This window comes from Oryzias melastigma, linkage group LG10, assembly GCF_002922805.2.
Source record: "Oryzias melastigma strain HK-1 linkage group LG10, ASM292280v2, whole genome shotgun sequence".
Classification (NCBI taxonomy): domain Eukaryota; kingdom Metazoa; phylum Chordata; class Actinopteri; order Beloniformes; family Adrianichthyidae; genus Oryzias; species Oryzias melastigma.
In genome coordinates, this window is record NC_050521.1 from 13,269,457 (window position 1) to 13,293,646 (window position 24,190).

The window sequence follows — 24,190 nt, forward strand, 5'->3', positions numbered from 1 at the left end:
AAATGAAGTCCAATGGGCTGAACTTATGTATTTTTCTTTATTCAGAAACATAAAAAACAAGATGTAAACAATTAAATCAGTTATTGACAACTACATTGAACATCACACATTAAAGACATCAGCAGGACAAAGGGAAGAAGCCAGGTTCTCAAACTCGGCAACAGCTGCCTGTAAAAAATAAAAAGGGAAATATTAAAAGATGTCCAATGAACCCTACACACGAACATCTGAATTTCAGCGAACAAACAGCATTTTTGAATATATTAAATTATATTTTAGTAAACATTTCAAGGCTAAGGAAAGGTCTGAATCCCTTGTAGAGTTTATGAGAACTTTTAATACAACACATCTTGTGCACAAGTTTAACAATATTACTTTATAATTCAATAGACCTTGAGTACACTTTTTTCTACATAACAGTGTCAAGTTAACTTATTGTATTATTCCTCTCACCTTCCACTCATCCACAGCTGTGGAAATCCGCTGTTCAGTCTGAGAAATATTTTCTCTTCCTGTCTGAACCCTCTGAGCCAGAGCAGCATTCTCTGCTTGGATTTTCTTCAACTCCAGTCGCAGGAAGGCCTCCTGCTTTTGGTAGTAAGGCATCAAAAAACTGCAGAAGTCTTGCTCAGGAATTCCACTTGGACGCCTAAGAAAACATATTAAGTCGGAGGAGATTAGGCTATTTAAGCGTTGAAACATAAGACACAAACAACTGTAAGAACAAATAAGAAAATCTGCAGTTTTTGAAAATATTAAATACCCACTCCAAATAAAATTGTGTTTATAGCATGTTCTTGTGAAAGCTAGGGGGGCCACGGTTAGTCGACTAATCGATTTTTAAAATGGTTGACGACTAATTTAATAGTTGATTAGTTATTACTTTATATTATATGGAGTCAGAGTGTAGTGAAGTTGCAAGTTATAATGGCATTCTGCTAGCTTTTTGGACTATTTAGTAGTTATTAGGGTTTTTTAGGCTATTTTGGAGTTTGGCTAATATTTCAGCTACATGCAAGCTTATCTGGCTAATTTAGGATTTTTTTCAGTTTTTTAGGCTGGTTTGGAGTTTAGCTAATATTTCAGCTGCATGCTAGCTGTTTTGGCTATTTTGGAGCTTAGTTAATATTTCAGCTACATGCTATCGGTTTTGGCTTACTTGTGTTTTTTGTTCTCCGTTTTTTAGGCTAATTGGCATTTAACAAATATTTTAGCTGGCTATCAGCTTCAGCGTTCTCAGCGATCAATTTCAGCATCTTCAGCGGCCAAATTCAGTTTACAGCATTCAGACTAGCATTATTTCAAGTACTGCTATATATCTAATTTTTAGTTAGTTTAATGCTAATAATGGTTAAGATGTGTGCTTTACATTGTGGCAGCCCTAGTGACATTTGCATTTCAGAGTATTTCTTTATTCAAACTGCACACACAAAATGAAGTTTAAAAAAGCGTGTAGCTGTGACAGAAGCTACAATGGTGGACAAGCTACCTGCTCCGCTCCATTCTAATGCATCCACTTGTTCTGTAGATGACTAGATCCATGTACATTTTTGTTTTTCTCATTCGAGCTGCCATCTTCAATATTTTCATTTTTGTTCCACCAGTAATATTAGGTCTGAGGTCTGCAAGCTAGCAAAATAAATGAAACCCTTGTTTTGCTAATTGAGAAATCAAATTCAGAAATCAAGAAAACTGAACAACAGAACTTGGCAGATGTGGATATTCTGTGAAAGGTAATGAGGCAGCAAACCATAATAAAGTAAATAATAAAATGTTGAGGTGTTGTGTAATACGAATTGAGGTTTAATTCTGTTTACTGACCATGCAGGGTTTAGGTCATTCTTAGCAGCATCTTCCAGCTTGTCCAGCTCATCCAGCTTGAACTCCAACATGCCTTCTTCAGTTAATCTGCTGATGTCCTCCTTTATGAACGCAGAGACAAATAATCAAGTTCAATCTGAGACTTGAAACTGGAGGATGTTTGTGTTCTTTACCTGTATCGTTTTCTGCAGCTCCTCTGCAAACTTCTTGTGAATGGTCTCCATCTTCTGGGGGTTCTTCTTATACAATGGACGGAACATAGCGGCAAATCCTTTGTCACTGACAAGGACAATAACGTTATAAGAGGGGTGGCCGTGCATTTTCATCCTTTCATGTAATAAAATACGAAATCTAATATACTATATGTGTATATCTACATTTGATATTACATATGTGTCATACATTTTATAATATAAGGTGAAAAATGCTGCTGTACGCATTTAAATGGTAATATATGTAGTACAAACTTACCTGGCGATCTCTACGAATTTTTTTAAGCTTTTCTGCATCACTTTGTCAAACAGCTTTAGCCTGTTGTATTGAACGCGCGTTTCCTCTGCTGGTTTATCCGCACCTTCCGGGTTCGACACCTGTGAAGAAGTCTCTTCCGGACCAGAATTTGTTTCCTTCTCATTAAAGTTGTTTTTGTCCTCTTCAACTTTTTCCGATAGCTGCTGAGGACAGCTGTTCTCCTCCATGTTTACCTTTTCAATTCGCGCACTACCCGCCAATTCTACAGTGAGCGGCAGCGACCAAAAATGACCAAACCGCTTCCTCTAGGCCGCATGCGCAGTTTGAGCGCTGCAAACTCAGCTGTCGTTTTCACTTCTCTTGAGGCTGCTGTTCCCTCTGCCAGCATGGGCTTAATCACAGGACTATTCGCGTTTTTGTATCACTTACCTCAGATTTACAAATGGCTACTGAAGCCGTACTACATTATCTCCTTCACTATGACTGTTGCCTTCTTGCTGGTGAGGAAGACTCCAGGTCTTTGCGAGCACCTGGCGAGCGACAGGGAGGACGGGAACTCCTGCGACTTTGACTGGGTGAGCATGTGAGGGATAGGGTTGCCCCAGTGCGGTGCAGCCTGGTGTTATAAATAGTAGCTTTTATGCACAACCGGAAGTATTGATGTGTAAATTGTCTCATCAAATCTGTTTTATTATTATTTTTTTTTTAAAGAGAGAAGTGGAAATTCTCATGTTTCTGAGTGCCATAGTGATGATGAAGAACAGAAGAGCCAGTAAGTGACCCAATGATTTAAAGGTTTTCATTGATTTTTTTTTTTTTTTTTTGTAATAATAATTAATTTGCACTGAAGAATCATGAGGAACATTTTGAAACTCCTGAAAAAAAGACCAACAGAGAGACCCCACTCCAGAGTAGATTCAGGAAGTGATTCACTGGAAACGTGCCTCTATTGTGTAAACATTACAGCATGATCCCACCCTGGTTTGACCTTGTAGTCTCAATGGGTTTTCACCTCTTCCCCTTTTCTTCTAGTCACGCTGGAGCAGCACGTTGGTAACCTGTTTATGTTCAGTAAAGTGGCCAATGTGATCCTCTTCTTCCGACTGGACATCCGGTTCGGTATCCTCTACCTTGCTTTATGTGTCGGTCAGTGACCTTTGACAAGAATTTTTCCAGATTGTTGTTAAATTGCACCTATAACTAACATATGAGTAGTTAACTCTTCAGGTTCCCAGAATTTCACTTCTGCCACCCAATGCTGTAACTTACCCTCAAAAACCACTTGGCCAAAATTCAACTCAAAATAAACCGTATTCAGACTTTTAATGACTCACTAGTTATAGCTATTGGTAAACCGACCTGCAGTCAAGGTCACTGCACAAGAAAACAGCAGCTATTTATCTGAAACAATCCAAAGAAACCACATTTTTTCTTGTGAAATTCAATAGACTTAACAATGACTGAAAAACTTACTTCTTTCTAAATAGTGTTTTTCGTGGTTGCAAATTGTAGAAGCTCCTTTTTCCCCAATTGAAACAGTTTCTTTCTCTGATTAATTTAAGTCTTAAAGTCAAGATCTCAGTGCATATGCTACGGTAGCCTGTAAGGGGTACTATTGTTCAACATTTTACACTCATTGCTCCGTATTTGTACAGTATCAAATACATTTTTGTCATTCAGTGTTGAGGCATCAACTTAAAAACAAAATATATATGAAGTGCGCAGAATTCATAAAAAGATTTCCTGGATTTTGTCAAACCATCAGATTTCTTTCAACACTTCAATTCTTGTTTAGTTGAGACTCTTCTATATCACAATGTTGGAAATTATGCTATAAAAACATGGATAATGCACTCTTCATATTTAATCAAGTGTAAACAGGGATGAAAGCAGCATGTTAACTTTGAAAATTAATGTAAATCTTTTGCCTGTTGTTTCCAGCTTTTGTAATGACCTGCAAGCCTCCTCTTTACATGGGTCCAGAGTACATCAAATATTTCAGCGACAAAACCATAGACGTAAGTCCTTTATGGTGTAAGAATTGATATGCATGTGCTGTTGGGCTGCTTGAAATTTATTAAAACACGTCAATCCTTAAGGTATCTTGTATGCACTGCATTTGTTTTATGTTTGTATACGAAACAAGAACCTTCAACACATAAAACACTCAATTTTAAGCCCAAATTCAGACATAGATGATATTTATGATGCATGTGATGCAAATGAGTGTAATGTGATTTTGTGTTATCGGTCCATTAGGAGGAACTCCAGAGGGACAGTCGAGTGACCTGGATTGTCGAGTTTTATGCAAACTGGTCATCTGAATGCCAGTCTTTTGCACCAATCTTTGCCGATCTTTCTCTCAAGTAAATGAATCTCTTTAACTTTCAGTTACACATAATTTTTTTCTTGTTGCACCAAAATGATGTCATCAGGTTTACCCTGTCTCAGTTTTCAAACTTAAACTAATTGGTTATTCTTAGTTCATTCGGCACCAAGTCAGAGACCCTTTTGATGTCAAAGAGCAGTTGTATTTAAGATGATACATTTTATTTGCTTGTCAAAGCATAGATAATGATTGTTTATGTGCATAGCACAGATTGCTAACAGGTTTTGTGTGATGTGTTTACATCAATGATGGCAGCAATAGAAGCGCCCACTTTCAGAAAGAAAAAACATTTTAAACAAATTAAAAATTTGACTTTTTTAACCAAAATCATCTTCCTGAAAACTTTTTGCAGTCCAAAACATTTTAAGAAAAAGATTTTAAATCCTTTTGCAGTGACTCAACTTTAAGATGTTGTCACTTGGATGAATAAGAAACTTAAACAATGTACTGTGAAGACTTAGTGTATATTTTAGTTTTTATTTAATCCAAGTAAGCTTGTAAAATGTTTATATATATATATATATATATATCCCCAAATTTTACCTATTGGCTTGTAGGATGCAAATTTCAAATCATATAGACTTCTCATATTGTTAACTTGCTTGTTTTTCTTTTTGATTAAATCGTGTTTGGGATCTTTAGAATTGATTGATTGTTCCCTCGCAAACTGCAGGTACAACTGTGCAGGACTCCGGTTTGGAAAGGTGGACATCGGTCGATATAGCGATATCTCAGAAAGGTTTGTTATTTTTCAAAAATTACTCGACATATGACTTTTTTTTTTTTTAGAAATGGGTTAATTATTCAATTACATCTTCATTTATAGGTACAGGGTCAGTACATCTCCTCTTTCCAAGCAGCTTCCCTCACTGCTGCTTTTTCAAGGAGGTCGAGAAGTTATGAGACGTCCAATGGTGGATAACAAAGGAAGAGCCGTTTCTTGGACCTTTAACGAGGTGGGTTTTAGTCTGCTTTTAGCAAACAAATGAACATAATGACATTTGTTAACCACAAAATCTTCTCTACCCAAAAGGAGAACATCATCCGGGAGTTTAACCTCAACGAGCTTTTCCAGAAATCCAAAAAACTGAACAAAAGTATGAGTTTGAGAGAGAAGCAAAACAGCGCTCAGCCAGAGGAGGGCAGCGATGAGCTCCTCGAGAACTCCAATTCAGATCAGCCAACAGAGAGCAAGAAAGACCAGTAAAGACGATTTATCCCTGCAGAGGCAGCAAGTGGTTTATGTTTTACTTTTGTCTTTTGTGCTCGATAAGATAAAAATGCACATTACTAAGTAACGGAAAAAAGATCTGCAGTTTGATTAAAAAACAACCCTGCATCTGAAACAAATGTTTTGTAGACACAGCATGCCTTCATCTGTTATGTTGTCTACATTTGCAGTTTACTTTTCTGTCAAAATGAAAAATAAATAAGTGGAAGTTGAAACAAAGAAATCATGACATGTCCTCCTTGAAAAGTTTGACCTTTTATTTCTAGAAGACATTTTCTTAAAAATTCTTTGTAAGGCCATTTTGGAAATGTTTTTAATGTACTTGTTACAGATATTTGTGAATCTAGTTCCATTCATCACAGCTCACAACAGCAGTATTTTTATTTTTCACTTTTAAGTGTACTGTTAACACGCACACATATTTCAGATTGTTCAGTGGCTACAATCCTTGGCTGGAGCAGAAAAACAACCTTTTTAATCTCTCCATGGCAGACGCTTTGGCCATGAAAAGTTGTTTCCTTTTGCAACCCACAACTAAACTGGGTAGGGATTGACAGCAACATTTCTAATTTAAATAAAAAAATGCCCATAACAAAACATGCATACCAAAGACAAAGCTTGGTCAGTTAAAAATCTGCAAAAGTTGTTTAGGTCAACAATGTGCTTACAGCATCTACTCTCTCCGCTCTAAAGATGTGTCATATTCATTGCTGCTGCAATGAATGATGGGGGAAAAAATGAAATAAATAATACCTAAATATTGTCTGATTAATTCTTATGATGAACATCTCTAAATGAACAAAACAAATTGACAAGTAAAATCTATTCTGCTTGACTTTTTTTCCAGCAAATGTTGAAAAAAAAATGTGAATAAAAAAATTAAATAGAAACAAACTCAAGGCATCACCCAATAAACACAGAATCAAACCAAATACTAGTCCCTCAATTTATTTGATGTTGCTCATAAACTTTCATTAAAATATTCAGATTTAGTCTTTTTGTCTTCATTAACAGACTTAAAAAAAAAAAAAACTTGTGTTCAAAGTTGTATTTTGTGATGAAATAAATAAGCCCTTCCCTCACTGCTCCTTTGTGGCTGGCCACCAGTTAACGTTTGCGGCCGCTAGCCTCTCAACTGTTAGACAGATATCACAGAAAAGGATAAACTAAAACACAGAAAAAGAAAGATCTTAAAGCTACAAAGAGATTTTGCATAATGTCTTTAGCATACACATTACAAGCGTACATTCCACAAAGATGCTTGTGCTGCAGTCGTGAGAATTAAAAGTTTCCTTGTGGCTTTCAAAAATAATCGTAATTATTTTCACGTTAGTTGTCCGATACAAGATCTCGATTTCTCTTTGGACGACATAAAATTCCAGCAAAAGCTCGAGAGTGGCTGATGCAGCCATCAACAGCAAACAGGATCCCGCTCTGGTGTTGCTTCCATGAATAAGAACATACAGTACATTTGCCAACCTCATCAATAGTGCTTTTCAATACCTGACAATTTCACCCAATAACGATCGGTACTATTTTATACACAAATATAAAACCATATTAAGAAAAAATGTTTATAAAACTAAAATGATACTGTTTACAGGTTGGGTTTTTTTCTGACTGTGTGGTCCATTCAGGTGTTTCTATTGGTCAACAGCCTCAAATCCTACCTTTTAAAATTGAGTTAAATCTTTTCCTTAACTTTTGTGAAAACTCCTCATGTTCTAAGAAGAAAAAAAAAAAAAAAAATCAAGAAAAATAGACGCATGTTTTCTCAGCATATCTGTACCCAGCCGTGTTGACACAGTCATATCAGTCTATGGCTCACAAAGGGGGTTGAATGGAAACCTCAGTGTCCCCAGTTTGTTTTTGTTCCAAACTGAAAGGCTGGCAGAGTTGGCTAGTGGCGTTTTTAAAAAAGGACAACGTGAGTACCACACAGGCTTGCTACTTTAGAGCAGTCCAGCAGGAAACTCCTTCACCACGAGCCTGGATTCTTGATTATTGTTCTGCTCGGGCGAGAGCCAAGTAGACGATCGACCGTCCTCCCTCGTCCTCGCAATAGTGTCACTCAAACTGAAATCTCATATGTGGTCCCTCCAACGCCGGTTACCTTCTTCACCCCGCCCGCTGGTTTGGATATTGTGTGATTGGCCAAAACTGGGCGAAAGGTGGATCTGATCGGGCAGCCATTGGGGAAGGGAAGGGGAGGGGAGGGGGGGGGCATTAAAGAGGGGAGGGAAAAAAAGAGGTGGAGGTGAGAAGATCTAAAATCAAAATAAGCACACAACTTTTTTCTACATAGAAACTTGTAAGGCGTTTGGTATTTGAACTTGAAGAATAAAGAAAGGACGACATGACAGACTAAAGACAACAATTATAGTTTTATGTAGCATCTATACACACAGTGTCATGCTTTAATGAAACACACATTCTAACCACTTAGACAGCATTTCCAAAGACATAATTAACCGTTTGATAAAAGGATTTCAGGCTGACTAACCCATGCATGAGGAAAAAGGAGACTCACACAGATCAGGGAGGAAGAGAAGGGCTGACATAAACCAGGTGGGAAGAAGAGGAAAGAGAAGGATGAGGAAAGGTGGCAGGCCGGCGAATCTGAAGACAGGTCACTACTCACTGTGGAGCATGATGCCCTCCTCCGACTTCTCCCCCTACCACCATAGTGCCCCCTCCTGTAGGCCGAAGCTTGTACTGAGACCCTGTCTCCCCAGTGTAAGCTGTGGACTTGCTGAGGGAGAGGCCACGAGGAGGCGGGGAGATAGGAGGCTCTAGCAAACGAGCCCCGGGGGAAGAGGACAAGGAGGACGTGTTACGAAGGGCTCGGGAGGAAAGGTCCTGGCCATACTGGATCAGGTGCTGGGCCTCTGGAGGCCGAGGGGAGGTGGGGGGTGGTGGGCTGACAGCACGAAGGTAGGCCCTATGAGGGGAGGAGAAAGTGGCAGAGCCCTGGAGCAGCTGCCCCTCCCTCTGCTGGGCGATCTGAGCCGAGAGGAAGGGCGACGTGTAGCCCTTCAGCGGGCTACTGGGTGACACCACCTTAGGCTGGCCAGCTTTAGCTGACGAGGGAAAGGGGCCGGGAGGCTTCTGCGGCGACAGCTCATGAGCGGCTGACTCGAACTCAGGGCTCTCGGAGGGCGTCAGCAGGCTGTCATAGGACAGGCTGCCGTTCCGAGGCGTCTGATTGGCCAGACTTTTGTAGCTTGTGTCTGTAGTGCCCTCTGACTGGAGCGTGGCCAAAGGGTTGTGTGCAATCTGTGCTGAGCGCAGGCTGGAGGAGCGCGAGCCGGCGGCAGACAGAACCAGCGAAGACGGGTAGGAGGTGTAGGAGCGCCCAGCCAGGGAGTGCCCTGACACGCCTCCCAATACCCCACCGGCAGCTCCGCCAGGGCCTCCGGAGCCCTCACCCCTCTCCCCTCCCCCTCTGCGCACCCCTACACCTCCCCCCACCAGCGTGACCCCATCCAGGCTACTTGGCTCCGAGCGATAGCTAGGTTGGCGGCTAGACTTGAGGATGGAGGGGCACGGAGAGTCAAGGCTCTCACCGCGGATCATCTGAGGCGAGAAGAGGAGAAACAAAACAAAAGCAGAGAAGGAGAGGGGTTACGGAGAAAAAAAAAAGTGATGAATGTGACAGCATGAGTGAAAAGGGGCAGAACCGTATCTCAGGAAGAAAAAGCAGAAAACAGAAAACTGATTTTGTATCAATTATTACTGTACACCAAATAAAAAATATAAAAAAGGTGATGGGGGGAGCTGGATGCTTGACTGGTGCTCTACTCCATCATCACACTACTTGATTGGAAACATTGGTTTGAACAAACACTGACACTGCATGTGAAAGACTGTGCGTTTGCACACGTAAATGACAGTACAGAATGGTAAATAAACTGTACATTCCAGTCAATGCAGTCTTAGGGAAGGGGAAGATAAATCCAACACACAAACAGTCATAGGGAGACACGCAGTGAGACTTACTGCTCAACCGACGGCCACTGAACGGTCAATTCAAAGTAAAACAAAAAAAGGGTGACGGATTATTATTAAAATTCTAAAAGACAAATAACAGTTAGCTCCGAGATGGGTATTTTTTTTGCAAAATAATTGGCACTTGTCTGACATTAGCTTAAAACTAAGTCAAAAACAGAGTAAAGAGATAAATTAAACATCTTACCCCAATAATTTAACCTCGACAAACACTTAAAAGTTATGAGAAGAGATTTGGTTTCCAGTGTACCTTATTCGAATGTGAAAGAGCAGAATGGTTCCTTCCCGGGCTGCTGTAAGGTGGTCTGTACTTGAACATGGATGGTGTGGGTGGAGCTTCAGTTAACAAACTGCTCTCTGTGGGACAGGGGCGTGGTATAGTGTATTTGAGTGACAGACATTGACAATTAACAGTAAGTAAGACATTTGAAGACTTAAGTGACAAGAACAATAAACAGCATGAGATGGACTGAGACGCATTCTGTCATAACTAATTATGAAAACAAAGGTAGTGAGAATGATGATGCAGATACTCTTTTACATTTAGAAATAACAGTTCTTTGAGCAGCGTTAGATCAGCAAGGAGAAAAAATAAAAATTAGCAGTTTGTTTATGGCAAATCAGGTGGACCAGAGATGTTACATGAATTATGACAGCTGCTCCTCTGATATGAAAAGCGTGTTTCATCTTACTATTTATGCAGTACTTTTCCAGATCTGTCACTACTACAAGTGTGCTCATGGTTTAAGGTGCATTTAGATCCTTCATGGTAGGTATGTTTGTGTCAACATGAATTATTGGTGATTATGTCCTCAGCTATGTAGGATATGCATCTCTCACCCTCAGTGTCAGCAGGAGGCAAGCCAGAGTAACGAAGATCCGGCTTTGGAGGAGGTGGAGCCTCTGCGTCAGCTGACTGGCTTTCCATCTGATCTAGACTGCTCTTAGACTAGAAAAGACAAATATTTACAAAATGTTGTTGAGCCCAGCAACAGAAATGAAAGGGAAAACACAGACCGCTTTAGCAAGATCATTGGCAGCCATTTATAAAACAAGTTCCTGAAGGTTTAAGAATTTGATCACCATCTGGGTAATTCATATTTGCACAGTTTGTCATGTTCCTCAATGCAAGACTATAACTAAAAACCTGTTCAACGCAACTCTGAAGCATTAGATTTTGCACCAAATAGTATTTTAACCAGCCACTATAACCTTTTTTTATTTTTGTATTTGAAGGTTAAACAATGACCTTTATCATTAGTGCAAATTTAAAATGTCACTTCAGCTGAACTATTTAAACATAAAAAGTTGATGGCTTAATCTAGATAGAAAAAAAAGTTAAAAAACACACAAGTTGTAATTAAATTTTCTTAGTTCTAAACAAAACGCTATACAATAAGAGCATTGTCTATTAGATTTCAATTCTGCAAAACACACATTTATAGTATGTATGTTATTGAAGTGAAATATAAAATATAAGTATAAAGACTCACAAACTGCTCAAAAAGACATCCAGCGGTATCTGACAGAACTAAACCGCTTTTAAATTGCTAAAAGAAACAATGCAAAAACAGAATTGGTGCACTTTCACTGTCTAGTAATGTGTTGCTTTTTACTTTTCAGAATTTAATAGTAAAATTGTTGCTGGGTGTCAGTGAACATTACATACCCTTGTGCTATGCTGGTCATTCTGTATGCCATTGTCCAGAATTTTGGCTTCTAGCTGAGCCTCAGTAAGACAAGGTCTGAGAAACGGTGGCTGTACTTCCATTTTCTGATGCATATATGGGCGTCCTGTATACCTATAAAATATATAAGATAAAAGTTTATGTTTTTATTGATACAAGTCCTAAAGATCAAGAGGAAGAGTGTTTTTTTAATGTAGCATTAGAAATAGTTTCCAAGAAAAGTGTGTTCATTTGTTCCATTAACTAGTTGAAAAAAGTAAAGGGAAAGAGAAAAGTGAAAAAAATGAATTAAATTATTCTAGCAAACTGGAAAACTAGCAAAGACTGGATAAAAATGTGAGTGGAAGAGAGGACAAAAGAACAGGGCTGACCTGGGGGCCTGAGCCCGACACAGGATGTGTGAAATGTTCTTTAAACAGCCTTTGTTGAAAGGGTTAACTCCTCCTCGAAACTTTCCTGTCACCTACCGACAAAAAATAAATACAAAAATATATATATTTCCAGGCCATTACATTCCAATATACACAGATTTTAAAATATTAGTATAAAAAGATACTCAAAAAAAGTCTGCGCTAATCCAATTAAGTAGCCAGCTACTTCTCGCATGCATTACCTGCTCATTCGTGGTCCTACCGCGGGCCACCAGCACTATGTGGAACCCAGTTAGGCCAGCAACTGGGACGAAAAATAAGCCAGCCACACACATAACAGCCATACTGGGATATATGATTAAGGAAATCACTATGGGTACAGAGACTGACATCGTGTTCCAGTGAATCCAGGAAAAGTTGTGCACAGCTTCTTCTTCTTCTTATCAGAGTACTTTTAAAACTAGTGATGTGGTTGAATACTTTCAAATTTCCATAAATATCCACACTGTTTTAATAAAAAACACTTTATGAGCATTTGGAGAAAAGCATTTTAAGGGTGAACTGTGTGACTACACTGTGACGGTGACATTTCCTAAGGTTTGTTGTGCAAACAGTGTTCAGTGAGTGTGTTATTAATCATCACTCAGAAGGTCCCAATTTCAAATGTTTATTTGATAAAAGGAAATAAATTTGGCAGTCACACTTTAATTACTAGGGCTCAAAAACAAGAGGGGGGAGAAGGAAATGAATTTTCCCGACTGCCGGGCTCAGAGGAAAGGATACGTAACGGCAGCGTGTGGCGTGTCCAGCTGCTGGCGGTGGTTCAGGACATAAACCAAGCCAAAGCTAAACACGTCAATGATGTGGGTGGTGAGAGAAAGTAAAAACAGGAAGAAGTAACGATAATTCCTCCGGCCGATACAGTTGTTCACCCACGGACAATGGTGGTCAAAATCCTGGGAGACAGACGGATTCAAAGATATAAGATGCAATAGATTTGTCAATAGTTATGTAAAAAAAAACAAAATAATTTTAACTTGAAACGAGAAGTGGTCTTTAAATTTGAAGAAAAAAAACACACCATTCTCCAATTTAGTTCAATTCACCTTTACAATGTTTGCTTCTCTGTGTGATGCTAATGATGTGCCAAGCCTATCGAATGATGTTTTCATGCAAGTGAGAGTGGGTACCTCCACACAGTTGTCACAGACTGAGCAGTGCGAGCAGCGTGGAGGGCGGTAGAAGCGGCAGGTTGAGCACCACTTCATGCGCACCTGGATAGCTTTGATCTCAACCGTCTTATAGAGAGGAGCACGGAAATCATCCTCTTTGTCCTCATCCTCTTCCGCTACAGAAAAGAAAAAAAAACAAAACAAAACACTGAACTCTTACAGATGATTTATCATTCTGGAATCTTGCAGTTTTTGGTAGCTTTTTACCTTTGAAAAAGTTTTATACCTCTGAATATTTATATGGAGCAAGTCTTTAACTGCTTCATACCTCTGGGGAAGATTCCAGGATCCATGAAAGTCGCCATGCAAAAGTTGGCAAGAGTGAAAATGAAGATCACGGCGATGTAAATGGGGACAACCGAAGAAACAGAATCAGACAACCACGGGCATCTGAGATAAAAAAGGAAAAAAAAAACACATCACAGATTTGCTGGCATGACTCAATTTAAACAACTAAACACTTTCAAATTCAGATTTGTTAAACCCACTTCAATGAAAATTGTGTTAAACAGGACTTTGTGGCGTTTTTCTCATGATGAAATTAAGCTTAAAATTGCATTTCAGAATTTATTCAAATTGTTGTGAATCAGGAGCAGACAAAAAATGGAGTTGGGAAAAGCCTGTTGCAGTGAATAAGGTCATCTGTCTCTGCTCCACTCGATTCTGATGCATCCACATGCAGACAAATAGATCCATTACCGTCTTGGTTTGCCTCATCTGAGCTGGTATCTGGCTCAAAACTGTACTGCTGGATAACTCACCATTTTTTCTGCAGCAGTGATATTAGGTGTGGGGGCTATAAGCTACCTGGAAAGAATGTAAACAACAGACCACTGGGAACGCTTTTAAATAAACCTAAAAGATCGGGGTGGGCCTTTGAGTAGATTTTGCCAAATAAATGAATAAAACTAACACCCTGTGGTCAAAAGTTTATGCACCAGACTCTTAACATATAAACCTGCGAGGACATCCACACAAACAATTTTGGAATCATGTTTTCATTTCCTTTAGCTGTGAAAACAGCAGCAGGAACACTCACGTGAAACAGAAGAAGAGGGATGTAGATCCAACGAGGAAAGTGGTGGCTGCAGACACTGGGACGTATCGGCTCGGTCGAAACGGTCGGGGAGGAGAGGAAACAGCCGTCCCTACTCCTCCCCCACCTCCCCCACTGCTCACACCCGGCATTAGGGACCGAGAGAGGGGGGAAAGAAGACAGACGGAGAAAGAGATCTACAGTCTATCAGCTCTGGGAGGGGGGGTTCACAGGTCAAATGGTGAATCTAGTGTTAGCTTGGGAGGAGGAGCCATGGCGGCAGAATGGAGAAGAAAACCAAAACTATGCAAAGCAGCAGCTGAATGGAAACATGAGGAATTCTATGTGCACAATCTAAATGTACCCTGGCACTGATTTAAAAGCAAGGCTTTCCTCTAGTAGATGGATACAAAATACAAATCTCAATGCGTGTACTAAGCTCATGAACAAATTTCAGTTGTATTCAAAAAATTTGCTGCTGAAGAAAATTAAAATGATACAAAAATATATGAAATTGATAAATATTTTTGTATGGCTTAAATGCATCAATATTTGGTGCAAGAGTTTGAATTAATCTTGGTGCAATTATATAAACACTGCTGTGGATGATCAAAGGGGCAGAGAGTTTAAAAAACACAGAAATTGTAACAATCTAGGTTTCTTTCCACTCCTTAAACTTGGTGATAGAACTAAAGCTTATAACTATAATAAAGATTTCCTCTAAAAATAAAATATGGAGACAAAGAAAGTAATATCAAAGAGGTAGTAAAGCCAGGTTAGGGCAAGAACACATAGGGGAGGAAAAGCAAAAGGACAGAGGGATGACTTCTGTGATGGTCCCTACAGGGTTTCCTTAGGCACTGGGTGGGAAAGAAACTGAGGATGGCGACAGACAAGGAAAACCAACTGAAAATAAATTCAGTTTAAGTTGAGAGTGAGAATCTGCTAAACATCAAACATAAGTCCAGTCGGAAGTTAATTTTTGTAATGTGCTGAAAACAAATGGGGGGAAAAAAAGTCAAGTTTTGCCTTTGCAAGTAAAAGGCGCTGGTATCCAACTCTTTGATCTTCTGAGACTACTGTCTCCAGTCTATTAGTGGTGGCAGTATTAACTCATTATATGAGAAGAACCCCAGCAAGTCCTCAGAGGTGCCACCAAACTTGGTTTGCGGCTGGGTTTGGTAACCGTTCCCACCTCAACAGTCTCTGTGTGCAAAACTTCTTTTCCATTTTGCATCTTTGTCTCTACAATGCAGCTGTCAGATGTTCTGATGCATGATTTCCTTCAACGGTAGTTCTGGGTCTTGATCACCATCTTCCTCAGTTTGTAGAATGCTGGATACTCCTGCCGAAACATGTATACAACAGAAATAAAGTTACACAACGGGCAATAGGTGAAGGTTGACGAGTACTGGAAAAGTCCTTTTTTTCCAACTTAACTTGGTCTACAAGATTAGTTTATACACAACCCGTTAACAAGATAAAATCTCTGCTGCATAAACACTAACTGTGTTATGTCTGTGCTGTCCTATTAGTGTATAATACTACTGCTTTCATTTTTTTTTTTTTTTTTTGCATCAAAGCCATAGGCCTCCAGATGAAAAATAACCTTTTGGCCAATTCTAGGTGTTGTGATTTGATTATATTTGATCAAATTTAAATACAATAAACTAATCCAATCTAGTACTTTGACTTGAGCAATAACACTTCTAAAAACATAGACCTTTACAGACATGTATGAAGTAAATAGACACCTTAATTTTTCAATTTGTTTTATTTAATATGTTTTTAGCTGTGTTAAATTTATAATAACAATACTATTTTTTATTCCAGATGCTAATATTTCAAGCTAATATTTCAAGAGTAACCATGAAAACACACAAAGAAATGTCAGATGAATTGTCAGATGTGTCTGAATGCATAAACTCATCATTCATGGCTGCTGCTGCATCACAAATCTGAAGTTTTTCAAACTATTTTTTTTTTCTGTTCCTTATCCAATAGGATTTGAATAAAGAAATACTCCAAAATGAAAATTTAATACTATTTTTTTCATAGAAATGCTATAAGAACATGTTAAAAAACACAATTTTAGTTGGAGTGGGTCTTTAAAGAGCATTCTAGAAAACAAACTCCAGTTGAATGCTACAGACGAAGCTCGTCAACTCAATGCTAAAAGATGTTTCTGAATCAAACACTGCAAAGGGAATGCCAACTAAATGCTAGCAGTCCTATACCTATTGATTACTTTTCAATTGCTTGCTTTGTGTATTAAATAAGGAATTTTGAAAGTTAAAAATGTCTGTTCGCTTCTTACATGTCTGTACAATTTCCCCAAGTTGCTTAACTGTAAACATTTCATATACAATTAAATCAAAAAGTCATTTAGGAAAACCAAAATAATAAAAAAGACTTATGTAAAAATGTATTTCATTTCTACATTTGGGAAAACTTTTCTTAACTACTTTTGCTAAAATGTCTCTTTTGTGAAATAAAGTTTAGTAAAAGGGCAGGCTCAAACTACTTAAGTAAAATTAAGTCTTCTTTGTTAAGTTAAGTACAGGCTTCACTTTGATTTCACAACAATCCTAGAAAAAAAATCCTTAAAAAAACATCCTCATTATTCATAAACAGTTGCCAAACCGCCTTGTGTTGCTGAAAAGCTGTAACGTTAATGCCCTGGGGTGGTCTGATGAAACAACACCCTGGAAACTCTAAGCACCATGATGACAGTGATCTGTGACACACACACACGCACGTACATAATATTACTTTCGACTGAAGATAGAAAACTAGTTCGTGTGGTGGAACGAAACAGGTCTGGAGTGTAATCTGAGATTGTAGACACGCCCCTTTGTCCAACAATCATCCGTGATAAGAAGAGTTGTTACCCAGTCAATATGCCGGTTGTTAATCGTCTCTGTCCCATAACAAATCGCCACCCCCCTCCCACCCTCCAGGCTATAGAGGGTGTTAATCCAACAATCTCTGTGCAGGGCTTTACTTGCCATGTCACCACAACATTCTTACCCCGGCAAGCCGACATCATCAGGCAGCTTGATGTTTAAAAAGTCTTCCTTACAGTAACTTTGAGTTTCTCTTTGAACGATAATTAACACAGCGAGCGCTTTACAGCAGGCCAGTGCAGCACAAGGAATCACTCAAGACTAACTAACGCTGCCTTAATTTTCATCAGATCGCATAACGATTGTGATCCCACAAATACGAGAAAACATTTCGAACTAGCAAGTACCCTAATATCTATACCAGAAGATAAAATACTCGGGGTTTACTCCACTGGCTTCCACCTAGCTCGGAAAGTTTTTTTGCGACACTACTTAGTCCTTTAACACAGCAAGGAGCGTCCGCTAACGGTAATTACCTGGCTAACATGGGAAGCTCCCACTGGCACAAAACTCTTCACGTACGACTACTGCATAAAAACCGGCCACAAAAGAAAAGAAAACACTAACATTGTGTCAAACGTGCGTGTTGTCTTGCCTGTGGGGTGGTAGTCGTTCCAGTCCTTCTTGGGTTAGCTGTTAGCAAACGACTTAGCTCTTTTGCTAGGCCGACATCAGATCCCGGAACTGCTCAGCTCTTCCTCAGGTGGGGCGAGCAGCCAATCAGGAGTTAGGGGCGTGGCTTCTAGCAATCTGTACATTACTTTAGAAATGAACGATTTGAAACACGTCTTTCTGTGTACACATTTAATTTTTACATTATGATTATTGTTAGCCTGTTTCAGTATAATATTCAAACCAAAATGGAAAGTATATCTAAAGTTGTATAAATATATCTTTCCAAAACAAATTGAGTTTAACAATGTCTTTTAAAAGAATAACTTTTATGGTATATCCCAAACTTTGAAATAGTAAAAATAAATTAAAACTGGGGCCTACTAGTTAGAAAGGATAAATTTAAAACAAACAAACAAAAAAAAATCTAATTGTATTTGATAACTTATGTTTATTTATTTGAATATTTTCTATACACAAAATATTTTTAAATACATTTCGCTAAAATTATTTATAAGGGGGACTTTTCCTGACCATTTTCTCTTATGCATATATATTTGTCAAAATATATAATTTAGTTTATTATATATGTTTTGTTGGAATTGAAATTTGAGTAATGCAAGATAAATAATATCCCATGTTTAGATAATACTATATTAAAAAAAAGCATACCTGTAAGACATCGATACATTGAGAAATATATTTTTCTGGATACTATCTAATTTTGAATAGGAATTGTTTGATTTTATGGTAATAATATACTTATAAGGTAATAAAATTATTGTATTACATTAGTTTTCCCTCTAGTAAGGCCGTCTATGTTTACATACAAGGATTAGATAGTTATCTGAGTTCCAATAATCCTGTTTATACACTAAATCAGGCTAACCACCAGAATAGAAATCTTGTTTTGTGTTAAATACAGATCAAATGTTATTTTATGAGCTAATAAATGCAACAAATGTGTAAAAACCAGCTGAAATTTGATGTTGTACTCACTTAAGAAGGATCATATGTGTACCTTTCTTCTTTATCAGCAAGTAATTGATTTACAGTGTTAATTTTAGCCAGACACCAGTTGAGCATATATAAGGTTTTGCTTTTGTGTAACATGTAATAGTTATAGCATTTTTGCTGGTTTCCAGCTGTTTCCAGTTGTTAATAACAACAGATACTTTTTTCTATTACAAAGAATACTTTTTTTTCCAAGAAGCTTTATGTAATTTTATTCAAAAAATTACTTGAAAAATGTCACATTTGTACATAAATGTTTAAAAATAGGTCCTAATTTACAACTTTTACAGATTTCTTAGGAAATGTTTTACAAAACACAAAAGACTTTTAAACAAATGCACCAAACCCAATCCCGAAATAGATTCCCACTTCTCACCACAAGTATAATCTGCTTTACTTCATGTCCATAAAGCGAATGTCCATGATAAGCAGAGTATGTCTGGGCAGTGGTCTGGGTGCTGGGGACAACACTTTCATCACCTGTGTCTGAGTGTCAACATAAGTTACCACAATAAAACCACACACAGGAATCTCCACGATGCTCTTTCTGGCTCCTTCATCTCCGTCCTCGACGCTGCTCACGCTCAGCACGTGGTACGTCAGGTCTCTTCCTGGTGTGACAGGCACCAGCTTTAGCTGCGTATCGTCCTGAGACATCCCTAAAGGTAAGCACGAGTCTGGGATGGACGGTGCACCGATTTTGTAAATGCGGACGTCAGAGAACCGCACCTCAAAGGAAAAGGGGTAGTAGGACACTCCACGGAATCCATAGAAATACTCGCGGATCTTTTCATCCCTGGTTTCCCGCCGGCACTCCTTGGAGCGTTCCACCACTCCCCCAGACTTGGGAAGGAGCACAACTCGCACGAAGTGAGGCAGGTCACGTTTAAGCTCATTGTAGAGCCTCTCGTGGTCCAAAACCAGCACCACATCCACCTGAAAGGTTGAGGCACAGTGGACCAAAGCCTGGTATCCTGAACCTTTCACCCAGCCGCAGGTGTTGATGATGCATCCTCCAACACTGGCCTTCCTGTTTACCTCACAGCGCTGGGAAAACATCTCAGCAAGGCAGGATGTCAGCTACTCATAACGATAAAAGCAAAAAAAAAAAAAAAAAAAACAGCAGAAAATAACAGCATAAATGTTGACAGTCAATTACAAACATTAAATAAGTACAGATCTACAATGTTCCAACCTTGTTGTACAGTTTAATATTGGTGCCTGGAGTGGTGGAGCCAAAGTGATAAACCAAAGGAGCCTGGACAGAGAAGCCCTCTTCCACGTCTGCTGGCCGCTCAATGCACAGCGCTGACACCGTCCCCGGCACGGACACCTAAAAGAGCAGTGTTCAGTTACATGTTAGTAAAAAATAATTAAATAATGAAAGTTAATATTTGAACTGTGTAACATTTACAATGCAGTTCAAATATGATGAATACGTATCTCATTTAAAAAAAGAATGTGCCTGTTGCAACAGGGAATTAAAAATATATATATAGTAGAAAAAAACATTTTGAGGACATCATACCAAGTCATAACACAAAAGCATACATTACAAAAAGAGCAACACATAGTCCAACTTTATTACAAATAATTAAAAAGTAGATCAATTTGCAATAACATCTGAATTATTGATAAGGTAACTCCCTAGCAGGTACAGATGATGCATAAAACACTAGTCAGTCCTGTACAAATGTCACAAACTCACATTTATGATTAAACTTTGAAAATATTCTGTTATGGTATTTCAGTAAATAATACAAAATTTTACTTAGTTTAATGGGTAGCAGAGGACAGAAAGATATTCTTCAGAACTAACAAGCAGAAAAAGTCCTAACAAGCTTTGCTTTAAAATTCAAACTATTTACTTTCGGAAAACTTGAGTTTATAAAACCCATAAAGATTAGAACTGCATAACCTGTACCATCAAACACCATTCTCTTAACTATAGTAGTGAGGTTAAAAAGTAGTTATGAAAATGTAAATATAACTTACACCACTTTGTCCAACATCCAGTTCCACAAGTGTTGGTCTCCTGCCAACCCTTACAGCGTAGTTGAGAAGCATTCGACACACCGTTGACTTCCCCACATCTGTGGGACCCACAACCATCACCTGGAAAGATAGGAGATATTAATTTGGAATACAAAATATGTGGAGAAGCTAGATAAACTTGGGATTTTGTGTTTTTGTTGCTTCTCACCCTTGGTCCCCTCTCATTTTCCCGTTCTGCTTGTTTTCTCATCTGTTCCAGGGCAGCGTGGGTGTTGAGGTAGAGCAGCATGGGAGTATCTTTAGATACATAGGCGACCTGAAGTAAAAAGAAAAAAAACATTTTATCTATTTACTTACTAAGTGGTTCTTCAATGCTAAAATGAAAAACTGGGCAAAAAGACGAGTCTCATTTACCCTTCCACTCACCTCTGGTTTTCCATGCAGATTCACACTGCATCCTTGCCATGTGAAGACTGCTATCTTGGATCCTGGTCCAAACACGTACTTCTTGTTGCGGTTCAGCTCTGAACCGAACACTTCCGCCAGTCCGGTGAGGAGTTCCAGCTCCACTTGCTCCGCGGCCTCTCCTGCTTCCACCTCAAACCGAAGCTCGGTTTCCTTCTCCAGGTCGAACCTGGTGCACTCTTTGCCATTTGCCGGAGCATCGTCGATACTCTTTTCTACAGACTCTGTTGCCATCGCTGGCAAAAGAAACTGTGTTAAAACACTTTTTAACAGCTGCAAAAAGTTAAAATACAACTTTCAAAATAAAAGGGGGAAAATATTAACAGGTAAACAAACACACACACAGCAGACAAGCTAACCGATAGCAGGTAGCAACAAAATGTGCGGTTTTGACACGTAAACTGATAAATAATAACATAAACATGGCACAAATATACTATATTTTATCAAACGTATATGAAAGTTGTACACTGCGTGTACTTACATTCATCTATTAAAAGCCTTATCACAGTACAAAAAGTGTGTATACCCGGTATAATGGTTGGACGCAGGATGATGACATCACGGCATTAGCAACCAATAGCATGAAAGAACGGTGTTCTGCTCCCTTTATTGCCACCTGCTGCCCCCTTGTGGTTGTAATTGTTCATGATTTTTTTTTTCTATTTACGCAGGAAAAACTTTTAAATTGTTCTTGTTTTTAAGACTCCAGATCTTGTCTTAACTGTCTCCTGACAGAATCAGACCCTCCTCACTAAAGTCAGTCTCACCTGGGACCAAAAACCTTTTAAAAAATTAACTTTAAATAAGTTTTTTTTTTTTAACTCTTACCACTTGGTTACAGCGAAACAGTATACTTTAGACTTATGGAGTTAAATTGAAATGTATCAGTTGTTATCACTCCAATAAACAGGTTTGACTGATAACCATTATAAAAGGCCAGAGGGAATGACAGTTTAATAGAAAGACTTGTAGCCAAATTAATTTCTAACTTTATCTGTGGAGCTTTACAGAACTGTATATTAAAATATGCTTTAATGATTAACTTTTAAGGAAATGAGGAATATCCCCTAATAATGCTGTATTGTGAGAATCAGATCTCTTAAATCTCTAAAATTAGGAGCGTCGATCCTAAAGATAACCCAATAATCTTTAATATTGTTTTTTTTTTTTTTAGTTTTATAGTATAGTTGTTGGAATCACCAGTCTGAATCCATGTTTCGGAAAGTGCTAAAGACTACCAATGCTGGGACAATATACTTAAATGTGAAAACCACAAAGTAAAAGGTTTGAGCAAATCTCTTGCATCAAGTCCACTATATATATATATGTGTGTGTGTGTGTGTGTGTGTTTTCAGAAAGAAGTTTCAACTGGATTTTTCTGCTTGTTTTTTATGATGCCAGTTTTTATAAACAAGATGACACTCCACTACAAAAACAAACTAGAGAAAACATATTTTCCTTTTTATTAAGCTACACCAATAAAAAAAACACGTAGCTTTAAATCACAGGTAGAACCATTTGAACAAAAACTTTCAACAGAAGGATTTGAGAAAGCAGAGATGATCCACTAGGTGGCAGTGTGTGCCCAGAAGTCAATGGTTGGAGCTTGGTTTGTCAGAAGAGGGACTGAGAACATCTCCTTCATCACTCTTCATCATTATGCTTCCACCAATCGCATTTCCTACAAATCAGGAGAGATTTTTATTAAACATCACATTATGTCTAGAACACAACAGCATTTAAAAAAAAAACCTCACCCCCAAAACAAAAAAAATCTCAAATTTATCTTAGAAATGTAATAACATTGTCAATTTTGTTTTATTATTATTAAATTGATATTAAATCCGTGTTTAATGTAGACAAACCTGCACATCCACCTATTTGGTCTTCAAAGCATCTTTCAAAGCAGCAACTACAACATCAGGTTGGGGAAACTTCAACTTTCGAGGTGGACCCTTCTTTATTCCAGTCCACAATGGGGTTTCTACAAAGATCAGACAAATAAGAATGTAGGGTGGTTAGCAAAAATATATTGCACATTGTTTAAAAATCATTTGCTATTGGTACCAGGAATGCGACCAAAACATTTTCACTGCTTCTAGAAACTCCAGAAAAAACTGGGTCTTTGGGAGCATGGCATTCCCTTGGGCACCAAATGGCAGAATTATTCTCGGATTAGCCGTCTCATCCTCCTTCACCTTTGGATCCATCCAGCAGAGTGATCTCAAAGCTGTTCCTGCGGGGTTTCTCTGGGTTGAAGACCACCGTCAGCTCAGGGCGGGCAGCCAGGAGGGCAGACTTCACCTCCTCTGCATTACGCCCGTACACTCGTCAGCTTTTACTGCCAAAAGTAACATATCCATGCTTTCATAACTGCTTTCATTAAAGGGGAATGTTAGATTTGTCAAACGTTGTTGAATTCAGACAATTAACAAATGATTAGGGATGCCATTTTTTTTCTAATATGATGGAAATCCTCACCAATGTTCAATGACCACCTTTAAACCAGCTTCAACACTGGCATCTTCTCCTCTGGCCTTCTTCTCAGTGGAGGTGTTGTCTTCCTCCTTTTTAGCTTCTGGTTTGCGTTTCGTCCCTCGACGACCTAAAAATTATAATCAGAAAACCACTGAGTTATAATTAATTTATGATTTTTGGTCGCATTTACTTAGCATAACTCTTTAAAAACGAGTTATTCCCGTTTTGTAGAGAATCTAAGAGTGACATGAGAAACATCAAACCTAACAAAACTGCAACATAAAGTCTAGAATAAAACATAACTTGACATGTAAAAGTTTTTATTTCCGTAAACTTCATGAAAAATATTAATTTAAAACTTTTTTACCCGAAAGAACAACACACATACCTGCTTTGGAGGCCATCTTTGTTGTTGTTTCGCGCGCGCTCAGCTTTACTCTTCTTCGTCCAACTTATGCAATTCCCATTAA

General features: G+C 38.5%; 5 protein-coding genes across 9 annotated transcripts; 1 reads left to right on the forward strand and 4 right to left on the reverse strand.

The window, feature by feature from the left end:
• Positions 1-18: 18 nt before the first annotated feature.
• Positions 19-2,552, reverse strand: si:dkey-6i22.5 (polyamine-modulated factor 1). The gene is made up of 5 exons (XM_024283990.1): positions 2,293-2,552; positions 1,995-2,100; positions 1,822-1,922; positions 454-649; positions 19-168 (listed from the first exon to the last, which is right to left on the reverse strand). Exons 1-5 carry the CDS (start codon positions 2,517-2,519, stop codon positions 103-105), a joined length of 696 nt encoding a protein of 231 aa, XP_024139758.1. The 5' UTR covers positions 2,520-2,552; the 3' UTR covers positions 19-102.
• tmx2a (thioredoxin-related transmembrane protein 2a) lies at positions 2,551-6,944 on the forward strand. The gene is made up of 8 exons (XM_024283987.2): positions 2,551-2,867; positions 3,004-3,064; positions 3,325-3,438; positions 4,234-4,310; positions 4,552-4,658; positions 5,355-5,420; positions 5,508-5,637; positions 5,715-6,944. The coding sequence occupies exons 1-8, from the start codon at positions 2,580-2,582 to the stop codon at positions 5,886-5,888; spliced, it is 1,017 nt and encodes a 338-aa protein (XP_024139755.1). The 5' UTR covers positions 2,551-2,579; the 3' UTR covers positions 5,889-6,944.
• LOC112153624 (zinc finger DHHC-type palmitoyltransferase 5) lies at positions 6,156-17,862 on the reverse strand. 4 transcript variants are annotated; one of them, XM_024283984.2, is made up of 13 exons: positions 17,721-17,862; positions 14,251-15,592; positions 13,480-13,601; positions 13,170-13,327; positions 12,763-12,935; positions 12,222-12,324; positions 11,980-12,071; positions 11,590-11,722; positions 10,761-10,869; positions 10,171-10,277; positions 8,554-9,488; positions 8,443-8,466; positions 6,156-8,089 (listed from the first exon to the last, which is right to left on the reverse strand). In XM_024283984.2, the coding sequence occupies exons 2-12, from the start codon at positions 14,397-14,399 to the stop codon at positions 8,448-8,450; spliced, it is 2,100 nt and encodes a 699-aa protein (XP_024139752.1). In that variant the 5' UTR covers positions 14,400-15,592; positions 17,721-17,862; the 3' UTR covers positions 6,156-8,089; positions 8,443-8,447. The 4 variants fall into 4 exon arrangements, with proteins under 4 accessions (XP_024139752.1, XP_024139748.1, XP_024139749.1 ...); XM_024283980.2 differs by lacking the exon at positions 8,443-8,466; XM_024283981.2 differs by lacking the exon at positions 8,443-8,466 and having other exon boundaries at positions 17,630-17,735.
• An 872-nt stretch (positions 17,863-18,734) lies between these two features.
• Positions 18,735-21,859, reverse strand: clp1 (cleavage factor polyribonucleotide kinase subunit 1). Of its 2 annotated transcripts, none has more exons than XM_024282852.2 (6): positions 21,769-21,859; positions 21,201-21,475; positions 20,983-21,090; positions 20,775-20,894; positions 19,975-20,112; positions 18,735-19,859 (listed from the first exon to the last, which is right to left on the reverse strand). In XM_024282852.2, exons 2-6 carry the CDS (start codon positions 21,471-21,473, stop codon positions 19,173-19,175), a joined length of 1,326 nt encoding a protein of 441 aa, XP_024138620.1. In that variant the 5' UTR covers positions 21,474-21,475; positions 21,769-21,859; the 3' UTR covers positions 18,735-19,172. The 2 variants fall into 2 exon arrangements, with proteins under 2 accessions (XP_024138620.1, XP_024138619.1); XM_024282851.2 differs by having other exon boundaries at positions 21,724-21,832.
• An 823-nt stretch (positions 21,860-22,682) lies between these two features.
• Positions 22,683-24,182, reverse strand: selenoh (selenoprotein H). Its single transcript, XM_024283608.2, has 5 exons — positions 24,109-24,182; positions 23,724-23,847; positions 23,441-23,583; positions 23,108-23,226; positions 22,683-22,923 (listed from the first exon to the last, which is right to left on the reverse strand). Exons 1-4 carry the CDS (start codon positions 24,122-24,124, stop codon positions 23,120-23,122), a joined length of 390 nt encoding a protein of 129 aa, XP_024139376.1. The 5' UTR covers positions 24,125-24,182; the 3' UTR covers positions 22,683-22,923; positions 23,108-23,119.
• Between the last annotated feature and the right edge of the window lie 8 nt (positions 24,183-24,190).

Excerpts from the sequence above, each read along its gene's own strand:
- si:dkey-6i22.5 (XM_024283990.1), bottom strand. The coding sequence starts at position 2,519 with ATGGAGGAGAACAGCTGTCCTCAGCAGCTATCGGAAAAAGTTGAAGAG. Across the intron at positions 2,101-2,292 it reads AAATTCGTAGAGATCGCCAG|TGACAAAGGATTTGCCGCTA; the intron begins GTAAGTTTGTAC and ends TGTCCTTGTCAG. Across the intron at positions 650-1,821 it reads AATGACCTAAACCCTGCATG|GCGTCCAAGTGGAATTCCTG; the intron begins GTCAGTAAACAG and ends ATGTTTTCTTAG.
- tmx2a (XM_024283987.2), top strand. The coding sequence starts at position 2,580 with ATGACCAAACCGCTTCCTCTAGGCCGCATGCGCAGTTTGAGCGCTGCA. Across the intron at positions 4,311-4,551 it reads TCAGCGACAAAACCATAGAC|GAGGAACTCCAGAGGGACAG; the intron begins GTAAGTCCTTTA and ends TCGGTCCATTAG. Across the intron at positions 5,638-5,714 it reads TTTCTTGGACCTTTAACGAG|GAGAACATCATCCGGGAGTT; the intron begins GTGGGTTTTAGT and ends TCTACCCAAAAG.
- LOC112153624 (XM_024283980.2), bottom strand. The coding sequence starts at position 14,399 with ATGCCGGGTGTGAGCAGTGGGGGAGGTGGGGGAGGAGTAGGGACGGCT. Across the intron at positions 12,325-12,762 it reads ACGCCACACGCTGCCGTTAC|TATGGCTGTTATGTGTGTGG; the intron begins GTATCCTTTCCT and ends CATATATCCCAG. Across the intron at positions 10,278-10,760 it reads GCCTCCTGCTGACACTGAGG|AGAGCAGTTTGTTAACTGAA; the intron begins GTGAGAGATGCA and ends CCTGTCCCACAG.
- clp1 (XM_024282852.2), bottom strand. The coding sequence starts at position 21,473 with ATGGCAACAGAGTCTGTAGAAAAGAGTATCGACGATGCTCCGGCAAAT. Across the intron at positions 21,091-21,200 it reads ATCTGCATGGAAAACCAGAG|GTCGCCTATGTATCTAAAGA; the intron begins GTGAGTGGAAGG and ends TTTTTACTTCAG. Across the intron at positions 20,113-20,774 it reads TGGATGTTGGACAAAGTGGT|GTGTCCGTGCCGGGGACGGT; the intron begins GTAAGTTATATT and ends CTGCTCTTTTAG.